This window comes from Lagopus leucura, unplaced genomic scaffold, assembly GCF_019238085.1.
Source record: "Lagopus leucura isolate 7727_CA_CO unplaced genomic scaffold, USGS_WTPT01 Super-Scaffold_100021, whole genome shotgun sequence".
Classification (NCBI taxonomy): domain Eukaryota; kingdom Metazoa; phylum Chordata; class Aves; order Galliformes; family Phasianidae; genus Lagopus; species Lagopus leucura.
This window is the reverse complement of record NW_024962274.1, coordinates 9441580-9465715: the sequence shown is the minus strand read 5'-3', so window position 1 is coordinate 9465715 and position 24136 is coordinate 9441580. Positions and strand designations below refer to the sequence as shown.

The 24136-nt window shown below is 37.0% G+C and overlaps 1 protein-coding gene and 1 long non-coding RNA gene across 2 annotated transcripts in view; one reads left to right on the top strand and one right to left on the bottom strand.

Annotated features, from left to right (window-relative positions):
• The window catches only part of CLSTN2 (calsyntenin 2), a 183995-nt gene extending 165627 nt beyond the window's left edge, over nucleotides 1–18368 (top strand). Inside the window, exons 9-17 of the mRNA XM_042878550.1 lie at nucleotides 18–180; nucleotides 6045–6211; nucleotides 9562–9710; nucleotides 11105–11319; nucleotides 13595–13765; nucleotides 14339–14484; nucleotides 15682–15805; nucleotides 17308–17492; nucleotides 18120–18368. Of these exons, the coding sequence (XP_042734484.1) occupies nucleotides 18–180; nucleotides 6045–6211; nucleotides 9562–9710; nucleotides 11105–11319; nucleotides 13595–13765; nucleotides 14339–14484; nucleotides 15682–15805; nucleotides 17308–17492; nucleotides 18120–18323 (1524 nt within the window). The 3' untranslated portion in view covers nucleotides 18324–18368. The remainder of the gene's footprint in view (nucleotides 1–17; nucleotides 181–6044; nucleotides 6212–9561; nucleotides 9711–11104; nucleotides 11320–13594; nucleotides 13766–14338; nucleotides 14485–15681; nucleotides 15806–17307; nucleotides 17493–18119) is intronic.
• A 1161-nt stretch (nucleotides 18369–19529) lies between these two features.
• Nucleotides 19530–23308, bottom strand: LOC122183968. The gene is made up of 4 exons (XR_006180458.1): nucleotides 23208–23308; nucleotides 22033–22215; nucleotides 21159–21331; nucleotides 19530–20063 (listed from the first exon to the last, which is right to left on the bottom strand). It is a non-coding gene; the product is annotated as an uncharacterized LOC122183968 (long non-coding RNA).
• Between the last annotated feature and the right edge of the window lie 828 nt (nucleotides 23309–24136).

Sequence of the window (24136 nt, the reverse complement as noted above, 5' to 3'; positions counted from 1 at the left end):
TACATTCTGTTTTTCAGATTTGTGATAAAGAATGGCATTACTATGTTGTCAATGTTGAGTTTCCTGTTGTTACCTTATACATGGATGGAACGACATATGAACCTTACCTTGTGACCAATGACTGGCCTATTCACCCTTCACACATAGCCATGCAGCTGACAGTCGGTGCTTGCTGGCAAGGTAATATGGCAGTAGAAAGTAGTATTCTGAATTCAAAATGGAATTTCACTTGTCTTGATACTTCAATAATGAAAGTTACTAAAAGTTTTTGGTATTAAAAGAGAATCCAGATTAATAATTGATTAAAGTCCATGGATAAAAACAGGTAGGACATTAGCAAGCTTTGCAGTTCCACCATCTAAAGAAGTGTTCAATCCAGTTTATATATTTAATATATTATCATCTTTATCTTTTGACTTCACTATTTTTAAATACTTCCCTTAATGTCCAACTTTAAGCAAACTGTCTAAATAGCAGTCTAAAGTACAACTCCGCTTTGAATCTCTGCATGATATTTTTGTTGTTTTTTTCACTACTTCTGGACAAATTCTGCACTCTTCACGTGGAATCACAGAATCACCAAGGCTGGAAAAGATCTCTAAGATCATCCAGTCCAACCGTCCACCTATCAGTATTTCCCACTAAACCATGTTCCTTATCCTGTTTGGATGTTCCTTCCACATCCAAACATTTCCTGAACATCTCCAGGGACAGTGATTGGGGGACAGTGATTCCACCACATCGATGGTATATTACCAGTAATTCCACTGATTTAAAGAATTTACTCTGTTACAGACCAGATATAAAAGTGAGGGTAAAGTAAACCTGAAAGTCTCATTCCAAAGCCGTACTTGTTTGAGCCTTCAACTTAAATATTAGTTTATCCTGTTTCCTACCTTTTATAATATTTCTTTTTTCATACTTTTTATACCAACGTTTGTTTCCTCTTCTGTTCTCTGCTTTCACTTGAAACTGTCCTTTTCTGCTTATCTGCTCTTGTGAAGTTCTCTTTGTTACTGTTCCGTGTTAAACTTTTGTTTATGCTTTGTCTTGTTTTCACTTATTGCAATGAAGCACGGTGTGAAGCAAACTGTACAATTAGGAAAACATGCTTTCACATAGATTCTATTTCCTCACCACTCTTTAATGATGGTTCCCTTTCTCTCTTCTTGTTAACTTGTTCGCCAGTCTGATTTCTGCACAGTATTTTGTTTGAAAAATTTGGGCATCTTATGTATGCCAGAGCTATTCAGCGTGAGTAACATCAGAAGCAAATCCAATTGTTAGATTATGATTAACTTGGGGGTAAAGATCCAATCTTTATTTTGGTGGCAAAACGAAGAATAAAGCCACACTATTAGTAAAAACAAGATTTGATACATTTTGAACTCAGATGAGTATTATGATAGCTAGTTAATCACTGTGTTATTACACTTATACATACGTACAAATATACACTGATCCATCCTTACCTGATGTTTGCACCCTTTCATCTCCACAGGATGAACAAGCAAATTGCAGTATTGCCTTAATGTTGAATATATATAACAGAATACCTTTAATATTATTCTAAGGTACTAAAAATCTAAGGCAATCTTAGTCCTTTTTTTTTAGCTAAAAGTATGTTGTGAAATACCTATCAAACTGTTCACCAATTCTAACTTAATTTTGTCAGAGACTGAGTAAAGCTTAATGTAGCCCAAGGAAGTCTGTGACTTACCTAAAAGCAAGCATGGTGGCTAGTTTCCAGCTTTAACAGCACATCTGGCATGAGAAAAGTTGTAGAAATGTTTTTTTACTTTTTGTTTTGACATAATCAGTATTAATTTTCCTCTACCTAAAATAATGTATGCTGGATTTTGTTATAGTATAATCTTTCTTTTTAATATAATTTCAAAGCCTTTGCTCTTTTTTCAAGGAGTTCATTACAGGGAAGGTCTACGCAGAGCTCCTGCCTTAATTTAGAGTCCTATCATAATATTCTAGCAAATATCTCTTGGTTTTTAATGTAGTTCACATTTAATACTACTATGCCTCTGTGAAGGAGTTTATTTAGGAGTAGGAGTTAAACCATCTTTAGGCTAAACTATTTGTATTACTTCATTTAATATACAGTACATGTGACCTAAGATTAAAAATTGCACAACCAAACTTAACTTGGTGCATTTGAAACTCCTTCCTGAACAGGTTGTATAGGCAGTATGCATTGTGGTATCTGCAGGCCGAACTGTGACCGAAAAAATTAAAACCATTTTGCAGTTGCAACAGTAATACACCAATTCTTATGCAGTGCTGTATGAAAAGGTATTGCAAACTACAAACAAGATTTCTATTTTTCCTTTTTTTCTGATAGTAATTAGAATTGGGTGAGGATTTTGGGGATACTGTTGTTACATTAAGATAGGAACTGCCCCAGGCAGTTACAGTTGTTTAGGCAATTCCAGAAGCAGCTCTTGGTTTCTTCTGGCAGTCTGTTCTAAGCCATGTGTCTATATTATGTCTTAACTATTTCTGTCTTGGAACAATTGCCTGTTACAGTGGTTTTAACCAGTGGGGTGATCAGCAAATCATAGAAGGACCCTTCTTCTGTTTTGTTGTCAAGAATGTGTGATAAAAGTAGCAGCTGAGATTTGTAATACAGGGTCTGTAATGAGGATAAGTAAGTGGCATTGTTCTAAAAGGTTTTTTCAGCCTTTTGTATGTTGCAGACATCGACCTTAACCCCCTGACTGACAGTAAGGACAGTTAGCATTTCCCTTGTTGCTCACTTCTGAAGTATCCCCCAAGAAATAATGTTTGCAGCATATTAATAATAATCAGTAAACAGCTGAGTGAAACACGATGCTAGGCAATTGAGGAGTTATGATTTATTTATTTATTAGGAAGGTCTTAATGCTACTGTACCACCTTTCTGGAGTTGAGTTCTATTTGTTTGAGCTGTATGGGACTGATAATTGGCTGACTACCGAAACACATCAAGTTAACTTACCCTGTTAAGCTGAGAAGATTCTGAAATGCTGATGTAGAAGAATATGAAAACGTCAACACAGTGCAATTACAAGTGATGTGATAAGAGTCAGATGTAATGACATCTATTCACCTTAGTGGATAAAATTAGCAGGTATATCGTATGTCTTTGGCTCTGGCAAAAGGTGCTTATGAAACGCTTATCTGGCAGCATATTCTTTCTAATTATGTGTAAGAGTATTTGTTCTGTAAGTGTGCATATACAATTGCTCGTGTTTAGTCCTGTGCAAAAGGCTAGTTTTTCATGCTATCCTGAATTAACAGGGATGTCCTTTGTAAGACACACGTAACATTCAGAAGACCTGTAAGCTGTGATCAGTAAATAATAGCAGCACTTCCAGGAAGAGCAAGAGGGAAGATCAGAGTCTACAGTTCTAGGTGGAAACAGTTAAAGGAAAGATCTTGGTTAGACTGCCAGAGGAAAAAGTATGGTAATATTTTGACAGATAACATTCTCTTTATGAATAAGCAGCTTTCAACACTATAAAGATCAGTAAGCAATGGAGTAGACTGCTTCAGGAACCTTTGTCTTCAGAAGAGTTTAGAACATCTCTGGCAATTCTCTAGAATGGTACAGGTACATACATATTGTATATGTACTACAATGAGGCACAGGTGATCTTGTCTTGGGGCTAGTGGACAGACAAGGTCATCCCCCAGTGTCCGTTCAGATCCTGCTATCAGCTGTTACATTGCTACTGTCCTAGTATGAACCATCTTGCTGTAACTGTGGGCATAGTTTTGTATATTTTCTCTACTGATACAACAGGACAGTAGCTATTCCCAGCTATTTTCACTCACAGGCTGAAGGTGACCACTTACAGAGCTCCTGTGTTTGCACACCCACATTAGTGAGTCGTTTTGGATCAGGAGCACGCTTTTAACAATCCCCTGATCATCCCCAGTCCTCTGCTGTTGTCCACATGGACCAGTGTCTGAGCACATGAGCTGGATTCTTGCTGGAGGAAACTAACTGGCTCTACACACCAGCCATTCAAACCAAAAATAAGTCTTTTTTGTTGATGGCATCTGAGAAGAATTAATCTGAAATGAAATAACAACTGAAAAAAAAATAATAATTGAATTTATTACCTGAAATTTACCTGAAATTGCTGTGCATGGATGTAAGCAGCAGTCATGCAGCTCTGTAGGATCACTTCAGCTGGTTTATATTGCTTGTACTGCCAGAGATAGCTACAGCACCAAATTCTTTTAGCTTCTTGTCTATCCCTTCATACATTTTAAGGAACTAGTTTCATATTTAAATACATTAGCTTATCTGAGACTGCTTCTCATTTTGCATCTCATCAGAACTGTTACGACCTGCTGGCACACTTTTACTGCATGTTTCTAAATTTCAAAACCTAAGGTTTTAACCTTAGAGCTTGCTGTCTTCAGAACTATGTTAAGGATATGAGAAGTTTCAAATGCAATGATTCCTTTCTCCTGTAAGGTTTCACCTGTTTTTGTCATCATCAGGTACATTGTTGTTATATTATTAGTGGAAAAATATGCTTTTAAAGACAATTCAAGTACATAAATGTAATGACATTTTTGGGAAGAACTGGCATCCCTGTAGGGTACTGGCTATTTACCAATTGTCTTGATAAGGCCTACATTACAGAACAAACTGATGTGAAAGGTTCCATGAAACCTCTAAAAAATTTGGCCCAGAAGAAGTTTTCTGTATAACTGACAGACAAATGAAAGAAGGGAAAAAACATAATTTCTCTTTGAGGGTCTTTCTTTGAAGTAGAAAGAGCAGCAGTTTGTACTGTGGGCTTAACATAAAAGAACAGAAATGTCTGCTGCTGTGAAGAAAAAGCATGCCTAGACACCTTCTTTACTCTCAGCACAACAGTGTATATTTTCCTTACTACGTAAGGAAAAAGTTGTGCTTTTACTGCACAGATTAAAAGAGATGGCTTTCAGGCAGTAACATCAGCCTAAACTAAAGTTGCCATTTTATCCCCTATTCCTAATGCTATTCCACACACAAATCTTCAAGTTAAAGTTCAAGCCTGAGGTATATTGCCAGGCAGAAATAGGTTACTGGGAACTAAAGCTACAAACACTGTGAAGATGAGTTATCTAACAATTACAGCAGCTTATCCACTGCTAATGCAATTAGTCTGCACAGCTTCACTACTGCGTGGCTTTCTTGGTCCCTCTCAGGCTCAAGGTAGGCAGCAATTCACAAGCACCAATTCATCTAATGCTTGCAGGAAAAGCAGGCTGTAAAAACTATCTTAGAGGAGAATGAGTAAATCATTAAATATCCCAAGAGTAATTTAGATGCTATCATCACTGTTGCAGGCAGTATATAATCACATTTTATTGACAACTCCTAAAGATCAGTCTTCCTTTGAAGTTGCATAGAGTGAAGCTGAATAGAGCATAGCTAGAGGGCCTAATGCAATGTACTGTGATGGGACCTCATCTAGCACCAAATGAGCTGGCTTGGCTAAGATACTGTAAGCCTTTTAGCGTAGTGCTATACATTAGTGTGCAGTCAGTGCTCTGAATTTATACTGTATTCCTAGAGACCTAGGCACTGTTTACACAGAGCATATCTTGGTCTGTCAAAGCTGGTTTTGGAGGAAAAAGATAAAGGCTGTGTAAGAGAACTTGTAGTAGAGAACTTGCAGGTACAGTTTCTGCATAAATAAATAAGGCCTCAGAAATGTTGTGAAATTCACGTTTGATCACTCCAATAATCTCAATTCATTTTTGAAAATGCTCTGCTTCATTCGGCACAGATTTGGGAAATCATTTTTTGTCTCAAAGTATGTTATCACAGCTTTGTAAGCACCTGAATACAGTACTAGAAGAACACTGACTTAAAGACAGGTTGCTAGTACCATCCAACAACCTGCAAAGCAATTCTACTTAGCGCAATAAATGGAACTTCAAAAATAATTGGCTAAACTTGATTTTCAACCCCCAAAAACGTGAATTATTTGATTTATGTTTTCTGTATCGATAACAATAATCATTTTATATTTTCTTTCTTGCAGGAGGTGAAGTCACCAAGCCTAGGTTTGCTCAGTATTTCCACGGCAGCCTAGCCAGTCTTACTATCCGTCCTGGAAAAATTGAGAGTCAGAAAGTGATTTCCTGTTTGCAGGCCTGCAAGGAAGGTCTGGATATTAATTCACTTGAGAGTCTTGGCCAAGGAGTGAAGGTAAGGAATGAACTGACATCGTCCTTGATAAAAATTAAGAGATGATTTATGAAGTGGAGGGACCGAGGTAGAGTACACACAGTACAAGCGTGCTTCTAAAACCAATGTAATTTCCCATAAAGTCATGAAAAGAAAAAGTGGAACACTAGAAGAGCTATGATGCTGCAAAACAAAATGTTTCCATTATTACCAAGGCAGATGCTCAGAAAGTAAGGTGCTGAAATTTCACAGCCTGTAAGAGTTGCCAAGTCATGTTCTCATTCATGCTTATTTTCATAGTGTTGCGGAAGTAGACGTAGATCAAAATTTAGTAATTCTTTGGAACTCAAGCAGCTTTAAAGCAATGCAAAATGTAATTGGAATATCTTTCATCTAAGGCAAAAAGAAGTTCCAGTGTAGGTGGTCTGAGAAATTCTGAGTGGACTCCAAGAGGAAAACTAGATAACAAAAAATAAAGAAATTAAAATTAAACATTTTCATACGCATTGTTATCATCCATATTATACATACAACTGTCTTCCCTGATTCTTTAGCACTTTTTCTAAGATTGGAGAACAGAGAGTAAGAAACTCTGTGTCAACTGACGTAGTGGCCAGATGGCTTTGCATTCATTAAGACAGCTTTTCTTCTTTTGGATACACTTGTAGGATCTTCATTATTACTGCCACAGTGCTTACATAAAAAATTCATTTTAAGATGCCCCATACTGACCCTGTTAGATGATAGGTATTCTCCCGCCTAAAATAACACAGGTAAGCTATTTCCTAGTACAGAAATCACAATACCCTCTTCTGAAGGAGCTAAGCTTCTGATTCACGTAACTGGGAAGATATTTTGGCTGCAGACTGTGTAGTCAGTGAAACAGCACAGGTTATTTGGCAAAATCTGTTTTTCAGGGCAGAGGAGAGTGGAACTTTAACACTTGATCTGCATTATGCACTGGAAGTGCCTTTTAATACATTTCATTAGCTAAACCTTTTGTTTTACCAGAAAGGAGACTGACCTAAAATAAAATTCAATATCTGTCTGGGTGAGAATATACAGAGAAGCACCTGAATACAGTACTACAACCAATATGTTTCTGAAAACAAGGGTAAAAATATAAATTGAAGGTGTAAATTTAAGGAGGAACTATTTTAAATAGGCAGTGCATGCAGTGAGCAGCTATGGGTTTTTGGAACTTGAGTTGTATATGCAAGCCAGTGAGTTCTTTTGCTGGGGTTTTACATGAATTAAAGAAGTTTATACTTGGTGCATGATGTTTAAAAGTATAGAAATTCTTCCCTTTTTTCACATTTTGAAATTGAAGAGTGTTTGAATTGTCTGTTTTTTCATGAACTCGGAAAACTCCAGGATGCCTCCCACTGCTGCCCAGTGCAGGTGATTGGTTTTCTTACTGTTTAGCAGCAGGGTAGGAAAAATGAAGGACTGTTGTCCTCCTTTTTCGTTTTTGCAATAATCTTCAAAACATTTTCATTTTCCAAAGGACAGATAAAGCATGGTATTTCTTTAATGTTCCTGCTTTCATTTTTACTTTCTCAGCCAGATCAACAGTCAGTGTAACAGCAGGAGGCAAAAACAAAAGGAGCAGTCAGAGAGAAATTGTGGTAGGATTTCTTATCAATGTAGACAAAAAGAAGCTTGGATAAAAGTGGAACAGTTGGCAGCTGAACTTCAACAGAAAATTAATACTTTTTTTGTTGTTCAAATATAAACATACATGATCTCACATAAACATGTTTCACAGTTGTACAGATAATAGCTGTTTACATGGTACTTAGCAGATTCAATGTTGGCAAACTGATGTTGGGAGGAATTTCTTCAGGGCACTTTGGACACACTTCACCCATGCACCCACCTAGGAAAGAGCAGTGTAGCTGTAATTCAGTTCCTGACACAGCAGCATTGGACTTTTTCTGTCTGCAGCCTCATTTTCACGTATCTGTAACAGCTCTCAGAGACGCTGTCTAATCTGTTGCTATTTTTAGCCTTTTTTAATGAGAAAGACAAAAATGGCTCAGACTAGGGCTTTCTCCAATCCCTTTGGCAGCATTCCAGCTGTTCTGGCAGCTGAGCTGTTAAGTTAACTAGCTAGCTAGAGTCTCCTTCTGCTCGTTTTATTCTTTTACAGATGGAAAAGAGAAGTATATGCGGGCTGTGACTCATGTCGTGACTCCTCTTTGTTAAAAAAATACCCTTCAGAGCGTTATGACTTTCCTGTGCAAGCCTTGAACCCAGTCCTCTGTGTTCTGTTGAACAGAGAACGAACCTACACTTTGTTTTGTTCTTCACAGTCTATTTACTCACTTTTTAACCTGTCTTTTTATGGAAGTGCAGACAATCATTGTCTGTACATAATAGAATATGCTCATATATATATATATAATCAATACCCAGCCTTGCAGTATGAGAGGAGGGTGCACTTCCTTGTGTTCTGTGCATTTCTTTGTGTTCTGTGCTGTCAGTTGAGGGTACAAAATTAGGGGGGCTAATCTGCTTTTTCTGCAATGCAGATGGTTTGCTGGACCAATTATAAGACCAAAAAAAAAAAAAGGAATCAGGATGAATCATGCTGAAGATAAAAATCAATTGCTTGCTATGCAGATACAATAGCAAAATATCTTGGTCAGCGGAACTGCTTTGAGTTCAGTGCAATGCAATAGAGAATAATCAAGGCTACAAGAATAGCCACTGTCTTTGCAAGGTTTGTTGGCTCAGATCAGCAGCTGGCTTTGTGCAAGCAGCGGTTTCATCTTAAATCATGACACCCTTATTGATCATGAGACAGAGAGAGGAGAATCCCCTTTATTTTGTCTGACATTAATGAAGATGTAGGAGGGAAACACTGTATTTTTTTTTGTTGTTGTTCAATCATGTTGAAATATATGTCAGAAAGACTGTCCAGAGTAAAATTAAGTAGAAAGCAGGAAAAATATATTTCTGCATACTGCTCTTATGGAATTCAATATTTTTATATGAGGAATGCCTATGACCTAAAAAAAATTATATAGTACTAATAATAACAACAGTAAGGTTATGTTTCTAGCTCTACAGCTGCAGAATTTGTATCAGCAAAGTAGATAATACTGGGCAAAATATGACAAATCTGGATAAATTTACTGTAAAATTAATTAGTATAGTGGATATTAAGATATTATATAGATGGTAGACCTGAAACATTTTTTGGGTAACAATACACATATTCAGCCAACAACAGCAACTAAGAGTTGTTTTTTTTTTCCTTAAATCACTAGATTTTAAACCTGCATCTAGGCAACACTCATTAGAAACGTGTTATTTTGTACTGTGTACCTGGTACCTTAAATACTAATCATATGCATTTCCCCCAGTATCACTTCAACCCTTCCCAGTCAGTCCTTGTCATGGAAGGAGATGACATTGAGAATATAAATCGAGCTCTCCGAAAGGTCTCTTACATCAACTCTAGACAGTTTCCTACTGCAGGCGTACGACGTCTCAAAGTCTCCTCTAAAGTCCAGTAAGTTTTAATTCAGCTCACCTGATTAGAAATATTTTCAATGAATTATTTATTTCTTCAGACAAGTAAAAAAGGGACATATAAAATCATATTTTGATGTTATTGAGCAAAAAGTATGAATTTCAATTACTTTTGTGCCGATTTACTTTGTGGTTTTCTTTTCATATTTTCCTTGTAAGAAACTCTTCTTTTGAATGTAATTTACTTGCATTCTGTTTATAGTCTGGAGCATACAATCTGGACTGGAGAGTGTATGCATTTATTGCATAACTATTTCAATGATCATTTAAAAAAATACTTATAGTTTCTTCTAGTATACATAGAGCCGTGTTTTTTAAAGGAGGCCTGTTACTTCTTACAGACTACACAGCTGCAAGTGCATTTATAACTATGCTTGAAGTTGTCTTTCTCTGTCTATATCCTTCTGTGGCTGACATCACAGAAGCATTGGTGTTTGGTGTTGAACAAAAATCTTTGTCCTTCCATTTTCATGCTAAAATTGTAACAGAACCTACACAATAATGTTTATAGTTCTGTGTAGTAAAACAACCATCTGCCACTCCTGAGCTCCCAGGGGTACCTCTCTGTTACAAGAAGTTGGGCAGAGTACTGAGAGCGGGTTTTGAGAGAGAGAACCAGCTAATGACAGATACCCCTTGTGTACAGTTCTTTACTTGGTTTACTCTGGTGCTGTGGGCTGACCACACTATGGAGAACAACTTCTGATTTCATGTCACTGAGATGGAGTTCAGCTTGCACACCCCAGGGCTGTCCTTGATCTATGCAAACATGCTAGAGTGTTTGGAGATTAACTTAAAAGCACGGTGCTGATTCAAACAAAAATGCTATTATAGGTCCCCCTAAAAAGTAGGGAATGCCAGAATGTGTCCATGATAGGTCCAATATAAACGGGTCATTAGAGGCCCTTTTAGTCACACATGACAAGATACCCCATTATGTTCACTAGATACCACTTTGAGAATTTCAACTTAGGTTTCCTATACATAGTTGTCATCATCCAGTTAATTTTATTTTTTTAACTTTGCACTTCTTTGTTAAATGTCAGTTAAATATCAAAATATTATTCTTAAAGAGACCTTACTAAAGATAAAGCTTGTCACAAAGCTCCTTGTTTAACCCTCTCTTTGTAATTTCAGTAGTTGTGAATCTGGGTAGGGATAGAAGGAACAGAGCTGTTACTGTTAGCTGATCTACAGATGCACGTGGTACTGATGCACGTCCTTACGTAACAGTGTCAAAGTAAAGAATTGACTGAAATAATAAAATTAAAATAAAAAAAATAATAAGAGGCATCAGGTGGGTTTTAGACAATGCAAGTGCCACACACCTTTGATGTGCAATGTGTTACATCCAGTTAATAACATATTTTTCAGATGTTTTGGTGAAGATGTCTGCATTAATATCCCAGATATCGATGCATATGTAATGGTGCTTCAGGCCAATGAGCCCAAGATTACAATAAGTGGGATGGACCACTTTTCTAGACCAGCTGCACAATTTGAAAGTGAAAGAGGTGTCATTCTGCTGCCTGACATCAGGATTGTCAGCACCGTCACAAAAATGGAGCATTCAAAAAAGAATGATGGAGGTTTGTTGGTTTCTTTTAAATATTATCGCTTACTCAGTAATAGGAGTAGTATTATATATTAGTCATATTTTTGAAAGGGTAATGCAAAAAGGTAGCACAAAGTCACTTCACGCAAATCATTTTAAGCCACATTAGTCAACAGCAACGCTGCAGTGAAGACATTCACTTAAACAGATCAAAAAGTGAACAAATCCCTATTCATTTGATTGATCAGAACGTGCTTCTGAAAAGGCAGCTTTCTATTTCGTGTCTTGCCTACTTCAGAGTAATTCCTTTCTACTCTACGTGCTCTGTTGACTAATGTATTTGCATTAAATTTTGTAACCAAATTTTATTAATTGGGACAATGGAAAGTACTTACTGACTATAGTTGGACTTTTAGTCTGTTCTTACACTTCTAGCTCTGCTACTGCCTTTTGGATTATACTTGAGTAAGTAACACAGTCCTCTTTTGACTCAGTTTCCCATACATAACGGAAATGTAATAATTTACAGATTTTCAGTGATTAGAGTTTTTTCTAATGCTGAAAAACGTGTGTTACTCTTTGACACTAGGAGAATGTTTACAAATAAAAATATGGTTTAAAAACATAGTCTAAAGGAATCATCCTTTTGGATGATTCTTTGCTAAGTAAGTGAAAATCCTAACAACCTGATGCATCTTTGTAAATATTTTGTGGGCTAGAATAAGCAGTCATTGGATGTATGTTTCTTGAAAAAGATGAAATCATTAATGATGTGCAAGGGTGGGAGCATGGATTCCCTGAATCTATTCCCTATAATAATGCTAACTTGCCTTAAATTACATTTATTCTCTGAAGGCTGGAAAGTGCATTATATATCACAGTACCAACTGCATACAATTAAGGTATGTCAAATTAATTCCTGTGTGGAAAAGAGAGCATTATCCTTCATCTAAGAGACACTGCATGTATGATACTCTGTGTCCCTAAATATTATGACATCTTCAGAACTGTTCAGTGAATTAGGAACTAGTGCCCTCCAGTTTAGTTTATATGTTTTGCATATCCCAATTTTTCTAAATACAATTGTTGCCATAATTATGGCTGTAGCACCTCTTCTGAACTTAAAAAGCCTGAGGTCTCACCTTCAAATGGAACATAGCAGCATTACTATTCTACATAGTAATGCTATTGTTTAATTGCTGGGAAGTCAGGTACTTCCTAATGTGCCACCTGTTATTTTTATCCACTAATAATTAAAATGAATAGATAATAATTGGTTTGGGGAATAACTGTTTTGCAAATGATTACTGAATTCTACCTCTCAGTTCCTGTACTGTACAGCTTGCACTATTATTTTTCTCAGTCTGCATGCTATCTCACAGACTTATATACATAACAAAGATAACCATAAATTTTCACCTATATCTAGTTATTCCTATTTTTGCTCTTACTAAGAAGCTACATACTTTGATCATCGTAAGTGCAGCAGCAATGCACGCGGCAAGACAAGGCTGAAGAGGCTGATGTAGTCCTTGTGTATTCCTCAGTCACAGGACCAGTCAGGTCTCTCTTCAAAAGCAGAGCAGGCAGTTGCTGTAGGCAGCAGCATGACTGTGGCTCTGAGGCCTTTTTCACCTGCAGGGGTCCCCTGGAATGCTGAAGTGTGCTGCTTGTTCTGTCTCAGTGGAGAAATTAGTGTGGCCCAGTGTGACTGAAAGTGCTCCTTTTGTGCTATGTATACCACAGAATAAATATAATACACTGATATTCTACTTTTATTACAGTGATTCCAGATTTTTGTTTTAATCATACTTATTGAAGGCTAGTCACTTTAGGACTTAATTTTTCTATGTCATATCATACAGACTCTTGCCATTTATGATAATCCCCTGATGTTTTCAGATAGATGGCATAGTGTTCTCTATAATGCAGACTTTTTATGGGTCACAGAATAACTGAGAAAATCATCTATGCATTGATATATTTGATATTTGTAATCTGCAGTACCAATCTGGTATCAATACTGAAAAGCAGAATTGTTAACATGAATTTGTTTCCATAATCAAATTTTAGTTTTCGGCCTTCACTGCTGCACGTGAGTTTACTATAGAAAAATAGTTATAGAAAAATTTATCTTCTGTCTCACTATATGTTTCTAGACCTTCACTGTTGCAGCATCGGAACAGGCAAAATGCTTCTCTTGATTTGCTTCAAGTGTACTGTGCTTAATATGAGCAAAGAACAATTCAGACATCATTGCAAAATTCTCTGTTTCTTTTCTCTTTGTGGTATATGCCGTGTGTTCACAGCTAATAAGTCAGTGGTCGTGGAAGAAATGCTCCACAACTTGGATTTCTGTGATGTTTTGGTCAGTGGTGCAGAACTAGATCCTGAACAGGAGTGTTTAGAACTAGATCGTACTGAGCTTCAAGGAAAACATCTAGATGCCACAAATTCCACAGCAGGATATTCAATCTACGGTATGTTTATAGATGCTGCATTCCCTTATTTCTTCCCACCAACAGTTACATTCTCGGAATGAAAGGACAACAAAATTTGTGAGAAAGCTGTGGTGTGCTACCTGTAAAGTATTTCAGGAGAGACTGTCTCAAAAAGCAATAATTAGTTCTTGTTCTCTGGGGATGTTGTGTTTATCCATTATCCTCCATGAATAAGCACAGCTTTGTCTCATCTCTACTCCCAAACAAGGAAAAAAGCCACACTGCTTGCTTTAACTCTGAAGGATCTTGTGGACCATCATGCTGCAATGTGTGAATGAGGGGGTTCCTCAATTCTTCTGCTCAGTGCTGGTAACACACTAGCTTTGTTTTGTTTTTCTTCCCTCTGAGTACTTAATACTTTATTTTGAAGCTTTGTGGTTATATTTATTCTTTTCCATCATAGACCTACATTTGATTCAGAAAGCTATTTTCTCTGTTAGAGAATATCTGATGCGCTGCCAAGTCCTGTATTTTCTGTGGCTGTTTGATTTCTCCTGTGCACAGAGAGTTTATTGCACAGCACCCCAACTGATAACGCTGCCACCATTTCAGGTGTGGACACCATGCACAACTATGAACAGGTTCTTCAGCAGATTCGATACCGTAACTGGTACACTTCTGCCACCTCTGAAAGAAAGTTCAGAATCAAGTGCTCTGAGCTGAATGGGCATTACACCAGCAATGAATTTAACCTGGAGGTAAGTAGTCTTTTAGTTAAGCCTTTCTTTTCTAACACTGAGGCTGAGTAGTTGCTCCATCTTTCACAATTAGATTTGTTTAAAATCTGTAGAATGATTGACACTTCAAATTCGGAAGCATTCTAAAGTTTTATACAGAGAGGAAATTAATGTTTGTTCTCATTCCTCTGTGGGTTTGCCTCGTCAGATGCACTGTGACAACACTTGTCTTGAACTCCTCTAACAGAGAGACTTCTGCAGGATAAGGTTGTCGTCATTGGTTTTTCATAACCCTATTTATCATGTAAAATGTCCTACAGTTGTTGGGGTTTTTTTTGTTTGTTTTTAAGGTCTATATATTCAAATTAAATCACCACAGCTTCATTATTTTCTTTAGTTGCTTTTTAACCTCTCGCACTTTTCTTTACTGCTATGTTCAAGTTTTCAGTTTTGCCAAGCAATACGTAGTTATAATAATTTTTATAAAATCTTCTCCATCAGGTGGAAATTGTTGCTGGTAACTTGCATTATTTCAGATTACTTTGAGAAGGAAAGTTAGTATACAGATTTTGAATGCATAGCATGGACTTAATCTTTCATACTACCCACATATGGTCAGTCGCTATAGGAAAATTTGGATACCTCTTTTGAAGTTATTTTTGCTGGCACTAAGTAAGTCCAGTGCCTCACACTGGCTCAGGGACAGAAAATGGCTGCTTGATGCATCTCAGCAGGAGACCTGTACTGATGCTGAAGAAATTGCTTATCCAGCCTAGGATCCAGGTAACAAGTAACTACAGAAGTGCAAGACCTTAGCAACAGGCTCAAAATTTTGTAATCTGTTTTGAACAAAAGTATGTGTTTAAGTTTTACTGAAAATGCTGCTTACCTTAGCATCATGCAGCCATGACACTGACTTCAGAGTTTTTGCTAATAACTTTCTGGGAGCATCTAGAAGTTCAGCAGCAGAGCAAGAAAGGAAGAACAAAAAAAGTACACTAGTTATCCATACAGATAAATCAATAAAAAGAGTCTACTTTCCTGTGCTACTTCATCTATAGTCAATGGACCATTAACGCTTAGGAACTAGGTCTCAAGGTTTATATACTAATATTTCTATCTTCTGATGAACTTCTTAATACAATATAGTATATGGAGCCAGCAAATAGAATACAGAAGAATATCTGATAGAATATCTGATCTCTTCTCTTGTGCCAGGTTAATATTCTGCACAGCACCAACTCCAACTATATGGACCATGTAAACCATGTGATAGTACAGCCACACTTTCTCCAGTCAGTCCGCCATCCAGAGGAAAGCAAAAGTACTGTTCACAGCTCAGGTATGTGATGCCTTTACAGTGACTTCTCAAAATGATTGTTATGTTGGTTATGTCCTTTATGATTCAGCCTAATCAACAAATGAAGTCTTTAAATTTTCCATAGTTATATCTTGTGAAACCTGACATTGATCATGGCACCTTTATGACTGTTACACTGTTCTCTCTTTCTGATGATGTACTTAGTACTAAAAACTGGTATTCTTTTTAAAGTCTACATTAAAGGCTAAGTACTCTGGTTTAATTTGGTCAACAGGGCATCTTGTTTATAGTACTGAATAGTGTGAAAGATATTGTTGTTTTACATCTGTGTTACTATGGCATGTCTGTTTCTGCCTATCCTTTCCTAGGCAAAATTAAATGATTTTTGTAATATTTTTAAAGAAATAATCTGGCAGTGCTGCTGGCTGCTGTCCAGGCCTCAGTCTGGAGCTCTCTGCAGAGATTTGTTCCTAGTGATGCACAGAGGGCATTAGTATTTATTAAATCCAGAATTTGAACTAAACATTTGAGCTGTGTAAGTTAAAATGTATAGCCAAAGAAGCCTTTTCAGTAAAGCTAAACTCAGGACATAGCTATCTGTCTGAAAGCTGGATTCTGAATTCTTTTTACTGAATGGTAAGCAAGTATGTAAAGAACAAAGCTGAATAAGCATAGGTAATTCTAGAGTGTTATGATACTGTTTGGGTTGGTTTTTTTTTTTTGTTATTTTTTTTTTTTAATTGCTATTGCAAAACCAACTATTGCAAAGTACTCCTTTCTTTTCTTCTTTCATCTTGTTCTGATTTCAGAGTTCCAGTCTTACAGGCAAGGCAGCAAAATGGGGTACAGAACTACTGTAGCTCCTGGAACTTCAGTACCTAGGTAGCAAAATTACATTTCCACTAATCTGTACCACTATGGAGCTGATAACATAAGAGCAGTGTGGAGAGATGTCTTTCTGTGACTAGCTGGAGATAGAGGCTTCTCAGAGTGCAATAGAACAGTGAGGAAAAATGTCTTGAATCCTCAGGAGTCTTTAAGAAAGACTGTAACACAGGCAATAGAGCAGCAATGCTTTGTATTATTTCTTGACAATGGAAATCCCAGTATGAGTGTTTGAAACCTTCTAAAATACAAGTGTGGAGATGGATATATTTTTCTTACAGCTGATGTTAAAGCTTCATTTACCTGTAGTCAGAAGGAGACAACACACAGGTAAGATGAAAATGCAGAAATGTTTGTTTTGAAACTAATTGATTCTGAACTGGTTGACTGCTTTTCTTCTGTAATGAAGTGAATTAAATCACGAACATTAGGCATAGTAACTTTTTAATTAAGATTTGCAATACTTCTTATTGTATACGCTCTGCCCTGGAAGGTGGGCACTTCACCAACTCTGCAGTCCCAGACAGGTGGCAGAGAAATAGGTACCAAGGAATGAAAAATAGACAATGTGTTCAGTGTTTTGTAGGCAGCTTGGTCTGTAGCTATAAATGTGTTGCCTTTTCCACTTCTTGTTTCAGTTGTTCCAAGTGTGGCCACAGTCGTAATTGTGATCTGTGTGAGTGTACTCGTTTTCATCATAGCTGTGGGAGTCCATAGAATTCGGACAGCCCAGCAGCACAGCTCTACAGACAATGAAAGCAGTAAGGAAAATGAAATGGATTGGGACGATTCTGCTCTGACTATTACTGTCAACCCCATGGAGGTGAGTTACTGAAACATAGTAGTGTATTGTGTTAATACCAGGAGTTATTGTCAGGGCTGGTAGGTTCTTAGCTGCAAGTTTAAAGCCTCTTTTTTGTGTACATTTAATAAGGCTTGGCAGAACAGTTGTATGTACAGTCGGTCAGGACTGCTGCTTAATTTTGAGATCTGCACACTATGATAATATATAATTGAAAACTTAGCAGTTATTTCTGACAATAAAAAAAAAATATTAAATATATGGTGCAGCACTCTTGGGTGCAACATAACTTCTTCCATTCGTCTTTGCACTCCAGGCACCCAAGATGAAGTAGTTACTTTGTAAATATTAAAACTCTTAAGGGAGGGGAAATGATCAGCAATTCAGATAAACTGGCATTGAGGGGTTAAATTTTGTCAGCTTGACTAAAAAAACAAAGCTATCACTTATTAATATTCCATTCTTGTTATATTTGCTACTGAACTGTAGTATATTTAATAATCACATAATGACGAAAAGCAAATTTTTTCCTGCATGTTAGCATTTTCAAATGATGTGCAATAAGGGTTCATGTTTTCATAGCCACTGCCTAGCAAGAAGGGACTCACCTGCTATTGTCAGCCTCTCATTTCTTTGAATCTTCTGTAGAAATATGAAAAGCCTCACCGGGTAGAAGAGGAGAGTGAAGAGGAAGATGATGAGGAGGAAGATACGACCAGTGCTGAATCGGATGAAAGTGAAGAGGAGGAGGATGAGGAGGATGAGGAGGAAGTGACTGTCCAAAAGAGAGGCAAGCAGAATCTCACCAGGCAAGAGCAGTTGGAGTGGGATGATTCAGCACTCCCATACTAACAGCCCTTGAGCCACATTGCTCCTTTTGTAACCACCAATACAATGTTTTCTCAGTCTATGAATTCTTTGACAGGATTTGAACTGCTTGCCTGTAACTGTTTTGCCTAAAATGATCTTGTTGTAGTAATTGATAATGATAGAACTGACCCTTTTCCTACAAAGGCTGGAGAACACATGGTACAATCATACTGGCATTGCCAGTTCTGAAGTAATCTAGAACTTAATCTGTTAGCAAGCATAGGGTTCAATTTCCTCTTTCTGTAACAGAAGTCTGTGACAAAAGTGTTGTCACTCAGTCCACAGAGGTTTTTTGTCTTTGCTATTTTTTCCATACAGGAGGGATTTCAGCTTGTTATGAAGAACTACCTGTGTGGGTCCAAATTACAAACACAGTTGCTGCCCTTTGGCTTCACACATTTACAGGTGTAACATAATATAATCCCACTTCAAATTAGGAGGGTTTTAGTGCTACAGGTGACAGAGACTAAATTCCATTCATTGTCTCTTCCTGCCTTCTTGGATGTTATCTTCTACAAGGAAATATATTTGGGATGCATGTATGCCTGTGTAGAAGTGGACAGTGTATTTTACAAGAATGCTGTTTGAACCATGAAGAGAAGGATTTTATCCAACCCATGCATAGAAGCTGAAGAAAGTGAATGCTGAAGGTTACCGGGGGGAAAAAAACTATCATTCTATGTCCACAAATGAAATGATCTTATACAAACAGAAAATTCTGTTTGAATTGATATACTGAAAACCTGTACAGCTACTCATTAGTTATGGATTGAACAATTTGCAGCAAATCGATGCTTTAACCGTCCTGTAAAATCGTTAGCTTGCTGCAGTACCTTACTGAAATAGTGGAAAATAAGCGACTTCATTATACCACAGATATGTGCAGTTGGGATTCAAACAACGATTTTTTAATGAGGAAAAGGTTCCCCTCTGCTTTGCTGAGTGCCAGCTGCAATTCCTGTCTGGCTTTATTCTATAGAAAAGTATGCCGTTACCCCACCCTGAGTGACACAAAAGAAAGTGACAACACAACTGTCAGCCCACTGTTGGGCTCATAATTCTCCCTTATTTCTTCTTCCTGAAGCCATTGTTGTTAAGAAAAGGTTTTATAAAATAGAATTAGGATAACTAAAACCTACCTGGAACCAAAAGAAGTTGAAAAAAACTCGTAAGAGGTTGAGAGAGTATTTTAGTTATGGTAACACAGCATATTTTTCTTATACACTGTTAAAAAAAAAGCTACGTGCAATGTGTTGGTAAGTCTTTGTGGTGTGTTTTCTGTCCCCTTTCCTTAATAATCTATCTTCAAATGTTCTGCATACCAAGTAATGCAGCACTTAATTGCTAGGATAACTGTTCTACTGCATAAAAACCAAAATGGCATGGAAGTGAATGCTGCCTAGTGGCTTTTCTGCTCTTCTCCTAAAATAGTTCCTTTTGTTTACTGTTTTATCACTGACTTTTGTAATTTGCTATTTGAAATGAGCTATGTCCTCTTCTCTCTCCCAAAGAAACAAGCAATTGGTTTTGACTTACCAGGATGTTCCTGAGCACCTGTGTATGATAACTCATCCTGCAAAGAGTAACCTGAGAGATCTTGAGGGTACTCACATACACCATTAGCAGCAGCAGCTCCTGCAGGTCTTGGAATTTAGAGAATGTATTGTTGGGTTTCTAGTTGGTGATGGACTTTTTAAATCAATTTCTGCATCCATCTAATAGCTGTAGGAAAAGATTGACCACAACTGGATAGTGCAGTTTAATCATGAGAAAGTAAGTGAAAAAAAACTGAATATATTTTAAAATTAGAGATTTTCGTGCTCATTTTTGTTGTTTATTTTTGTTCTAGACTCTCATAGGAATTAAAAGAGTATGTGAAGAATTGAGCCTAGATACATAAAATTTATCTGCAGGAATAAAGATCATACAAAATGGGCTACAGCATCTATTTATAGAGAGCCTAACCTGCACAAAAAAAAAATCATGTTACTACATCCTAATACCCTAGATCATTCCCTAGTGTTACTACTTTTATTAGTGACATGAAGCAGGGCCTTCATGATACTTGTTATCAGCACATTTCTCTGCAAATGAAAGGAAATTTGATATTTAAATATCTACTTTTAATTTTAATTTCATATTTAAAACTGGACTTTATTTAGATTGCTTTTAATGTCTCTGTTTTTCCTGATTATTATCATTGTTATCAATGCAAATGTTAAAGCAAGCTGAAAACAGCAATATTATAAATAGCCTTTCATTGTTTTATATGCTTGTGTCTGTCCAGCTAATGGATTTTTATCTTTTTGTTACTGGAAGCAAATCTATTCAGGTCATGCTGGTACATTATACAAAAAGCCAATATGAGGTATTTTCTCTACTGTAAATAAACTTACCTTTTTAGACTTAAGCAAATTAATGCAGGAATGGGTATCAGATAAATTTGGTTTGCAACAAAATACTCAGAAAACTCAAGTGTATCACTGTACATAGTTTAGAGCAAGCATGGCGGTGGGTTATGCAGCATTTTTCATTCAGAGAGGAGCAGAAAACATTAGTAAGAAAGAGCTACTTCACAAGTTTGACCTTACAGTTAAAATATTTGTATTACTTTCACAACAGTGACTTTATAAGCAATAACCTAGTACTAGAATAACACAAATATAAAAATGTTTGAATGACTTTAAATAGCTTCCCCACCATGACTTTTTTTTTTATTGTAAACTAGTTGCTTAAAACTAAACCAGAACATCACATGCACACACAGGCACCCCTTCTGCCCTCTCCCCTACCCATCAAAAGCCAAATAAATCTCACCTTTTATCTCCAAAAAATGTGTTTATGCTGCAAACTCTGGAATGTCAACTGCAGATGTACTGTTTATCCTAAGTCCAGTTGCAAGTTTTGAAGAGCTATCAAGGCACAAAAACGGTGGCTTTCTTATAGTAACAATAAGCAAGCACATCCAAAAACCAACTCTGAATCCGTACCTGTAATACAACAGCCAGAATCTGTGACTACAGAGATGTAAAATGATACCAATGAATGCTCTTGAAGTGTTGAAATTCTAATCGAAGGCTGGGAAAAGCTGCAAATGCAAATTTAAGACACCAATACACTGTTACATGCATTAATATAGCTGCCTAAGTTGAGTTTTGTGATCACTGGCTCTCATTTCTTTTTCACTTCCACCTGATCCATGGTTATTTTATCTATCTATCTCTGCAAAGAGAAGGAAACAGGCTCAATTTTCAAGATCAATCTCAAAATCTACTACTATTTCAAATTAGAAATAGACATACAGGGCTCATGACATCTTTAATGGTAATTAATAAAATATGTTTCTGCTGGACTATTTGTTCACTGAAAAAGGAAGTAGTGGCTCTACTGCTTTTAACTGTAAAGGACCTCCTTCGCCAAGGGCCACTGTGAAAGTGCAGTGTGTTTCCCTTTCTGGTGCTGGACTTGCTGTGAACATGCACCATCCATCAGTCCCCATTTACAGAAGCTGCTCCTGCTTGACACTAAGCTGAAAAACAGTGCCATAGGACAGTAGCAACTCCAGGTGAAGGCCTGGTCAGAGGATAATCCCAGAAGCAGCCCTCATGTTACTTTGGCAACTATTCTGAACCCTGCATATAATTGTGCCTCACTCAGCTGTCTCACTCCCTCAGACAAGTAATGCATTTACCTGGTGAGGAGTGAAGTTGGCTGGGAGATGATACTGCCTCTGATGGAATTTCTGGTGTTGGCACGTCCTACACGCTGATGAATTCTGCCATCATCCATCCTTGGCAGACAAAGAAAGGAAAGGTATTACTCAGGCGACAGAAAAAAGTCTGAGGGGATGTCCTGAAGAAGCTGCTTCTGTACTCTGGAATATAAATTATTACACCAAATTAAGGATGTATGGAAAAGGATGAGAATACTTAATTATTTAGGGAGGGAAAAGAAATAAACTAATAAAACATCTCTAGGACTTGGGAAAAGTCTCTTCTTCCCTTAATATAATCAGCATTGTGAATTAAGTATAGCCATAACAGTACAGCACTACAAGTTTTTGTACGCTTGCTGAAAATGACAAAATTTTCTTAGCATGGTACAATTTTCATATAAACAGTATTCAGGAATCTCTTTGGAGGCAACGGAGCCAAATAATACTATGGCAATTAACATCTCAACCATGAATAACAAGTTGATTTAATTCTTATTTCTATATTTATTTTAGCAAATATTTTACCTTGCTGCAGTGTAGTTTTTTCCTGGATGTATATACTCTGTAGTATTTCTACACCACTGTTAAAAAGGTCCCGAGAGGTTTACAGCAACAGTAAGAAAGAGAACAGCTCATTTGGCAGAAAATGAAGGTGACATAGCTTGCACAAAGGGATTTTAAATATACTTACTTAGATGTCTGTCTTCTGGTTCTTGATGAAATCCCAGCATTAGAAAAAAAACAAGTAGAAGTTCTGACACGTATTGACAGTTGTCAAACTGAGAAGCACACTGTTATTTCTCATTTAATGTATGGATATAAATATACAATATCTAGATGGGAAATACAACTCTTGTTGTATCTAGAGTTTTCTGTGATGCTGTATAGATTCAAGCTGCACATCTGCAGCTGCTCAGAGAATATTTGGAACTGCTGGAACATAGAGTCTGTAGAGTCAGAGCCCCTACATCAGGCTAATTAATTCCGAGCTTTTTAGGATCTCTGTCAGGTGCTATTCAACTGCTGGCATATTAGAAATCACAGACAAAAAAACAATGAAGTCTGATAAAAATTACTGAACAAGAAAGTAAAATTATTGAGAGAAGGGCAGAAAGGGTTGTGTATTAGCCACAGCTTGTTGTGTCACTCACTTCTGACAGCAAGGCTTGTGGTTAGTGCACCCCTGGACGTTCACTGTAGCTGCTCATCTTTCCTTAATATCTGCCTCAGGCTGTTCAGAGACATCAGTCATGCAAATCTGAGAAGAGAGAATTTATACATATATATTAAAAATACAGCAAAAATAAATGCACCTTTAGCAATACTAATGGTATATAACAGTCTGCTGTATAAATGTGATATACCACATGTTTCAGCTAGTATCAACAATTCTATAATAGCACTACATCTCTGCCTCCTTAGGCTAAACTAAGAAATCCCTTAATGCGGTCAGCTTTACAGCAAAGGAGATGACACAAATCTCAGATGACCCAGCAGATGAATTAAAGTGTATTCTGTTATCAGTCTGTTTGCTTTAGCATCAGGGATTTTGATGTTCTTTTTTTTTTTTTTTTTTTTTGGGTAAATGAGCTGGGGATTATTATTTTTTTTCCTAAAGAACAGATATTTGTAAAACATAATTGTGCAAAGCTGGAACTGAGCAAAAGAAAAAGAGGGGAAGAGGAACATAGACTTTTATTTCATATACTTGTGTCTAATAGCAAATAAATTGCAACACCAACGTGATGGAAGGTTAGCACAAGAAAATGAAGCCAGGGGAGGTTCTACATGTTCATAACTTCATTCCCAGAAATGAAAATAATGTCACCAGATCAGGTGCCCTGTTTCCCAAGAGGCATTTTTTGCTGTCTTTTGAGTGGGCATTGACAGTGGTTCAATTGTTAGTTTCCATTTCACTGTTTTTAAATAGGAATAATGATGTTGACATTCTCTGCTGAGCACTGTGAGCCCTACAAAAAGCACTGTCAAAGGGCTTGCTGATCTTACCATTCAATAATTCTGTTCCAGCACTACTTACAGATCACCATTGTGGAGCACCCTAGATAGGCAAGATGAATGT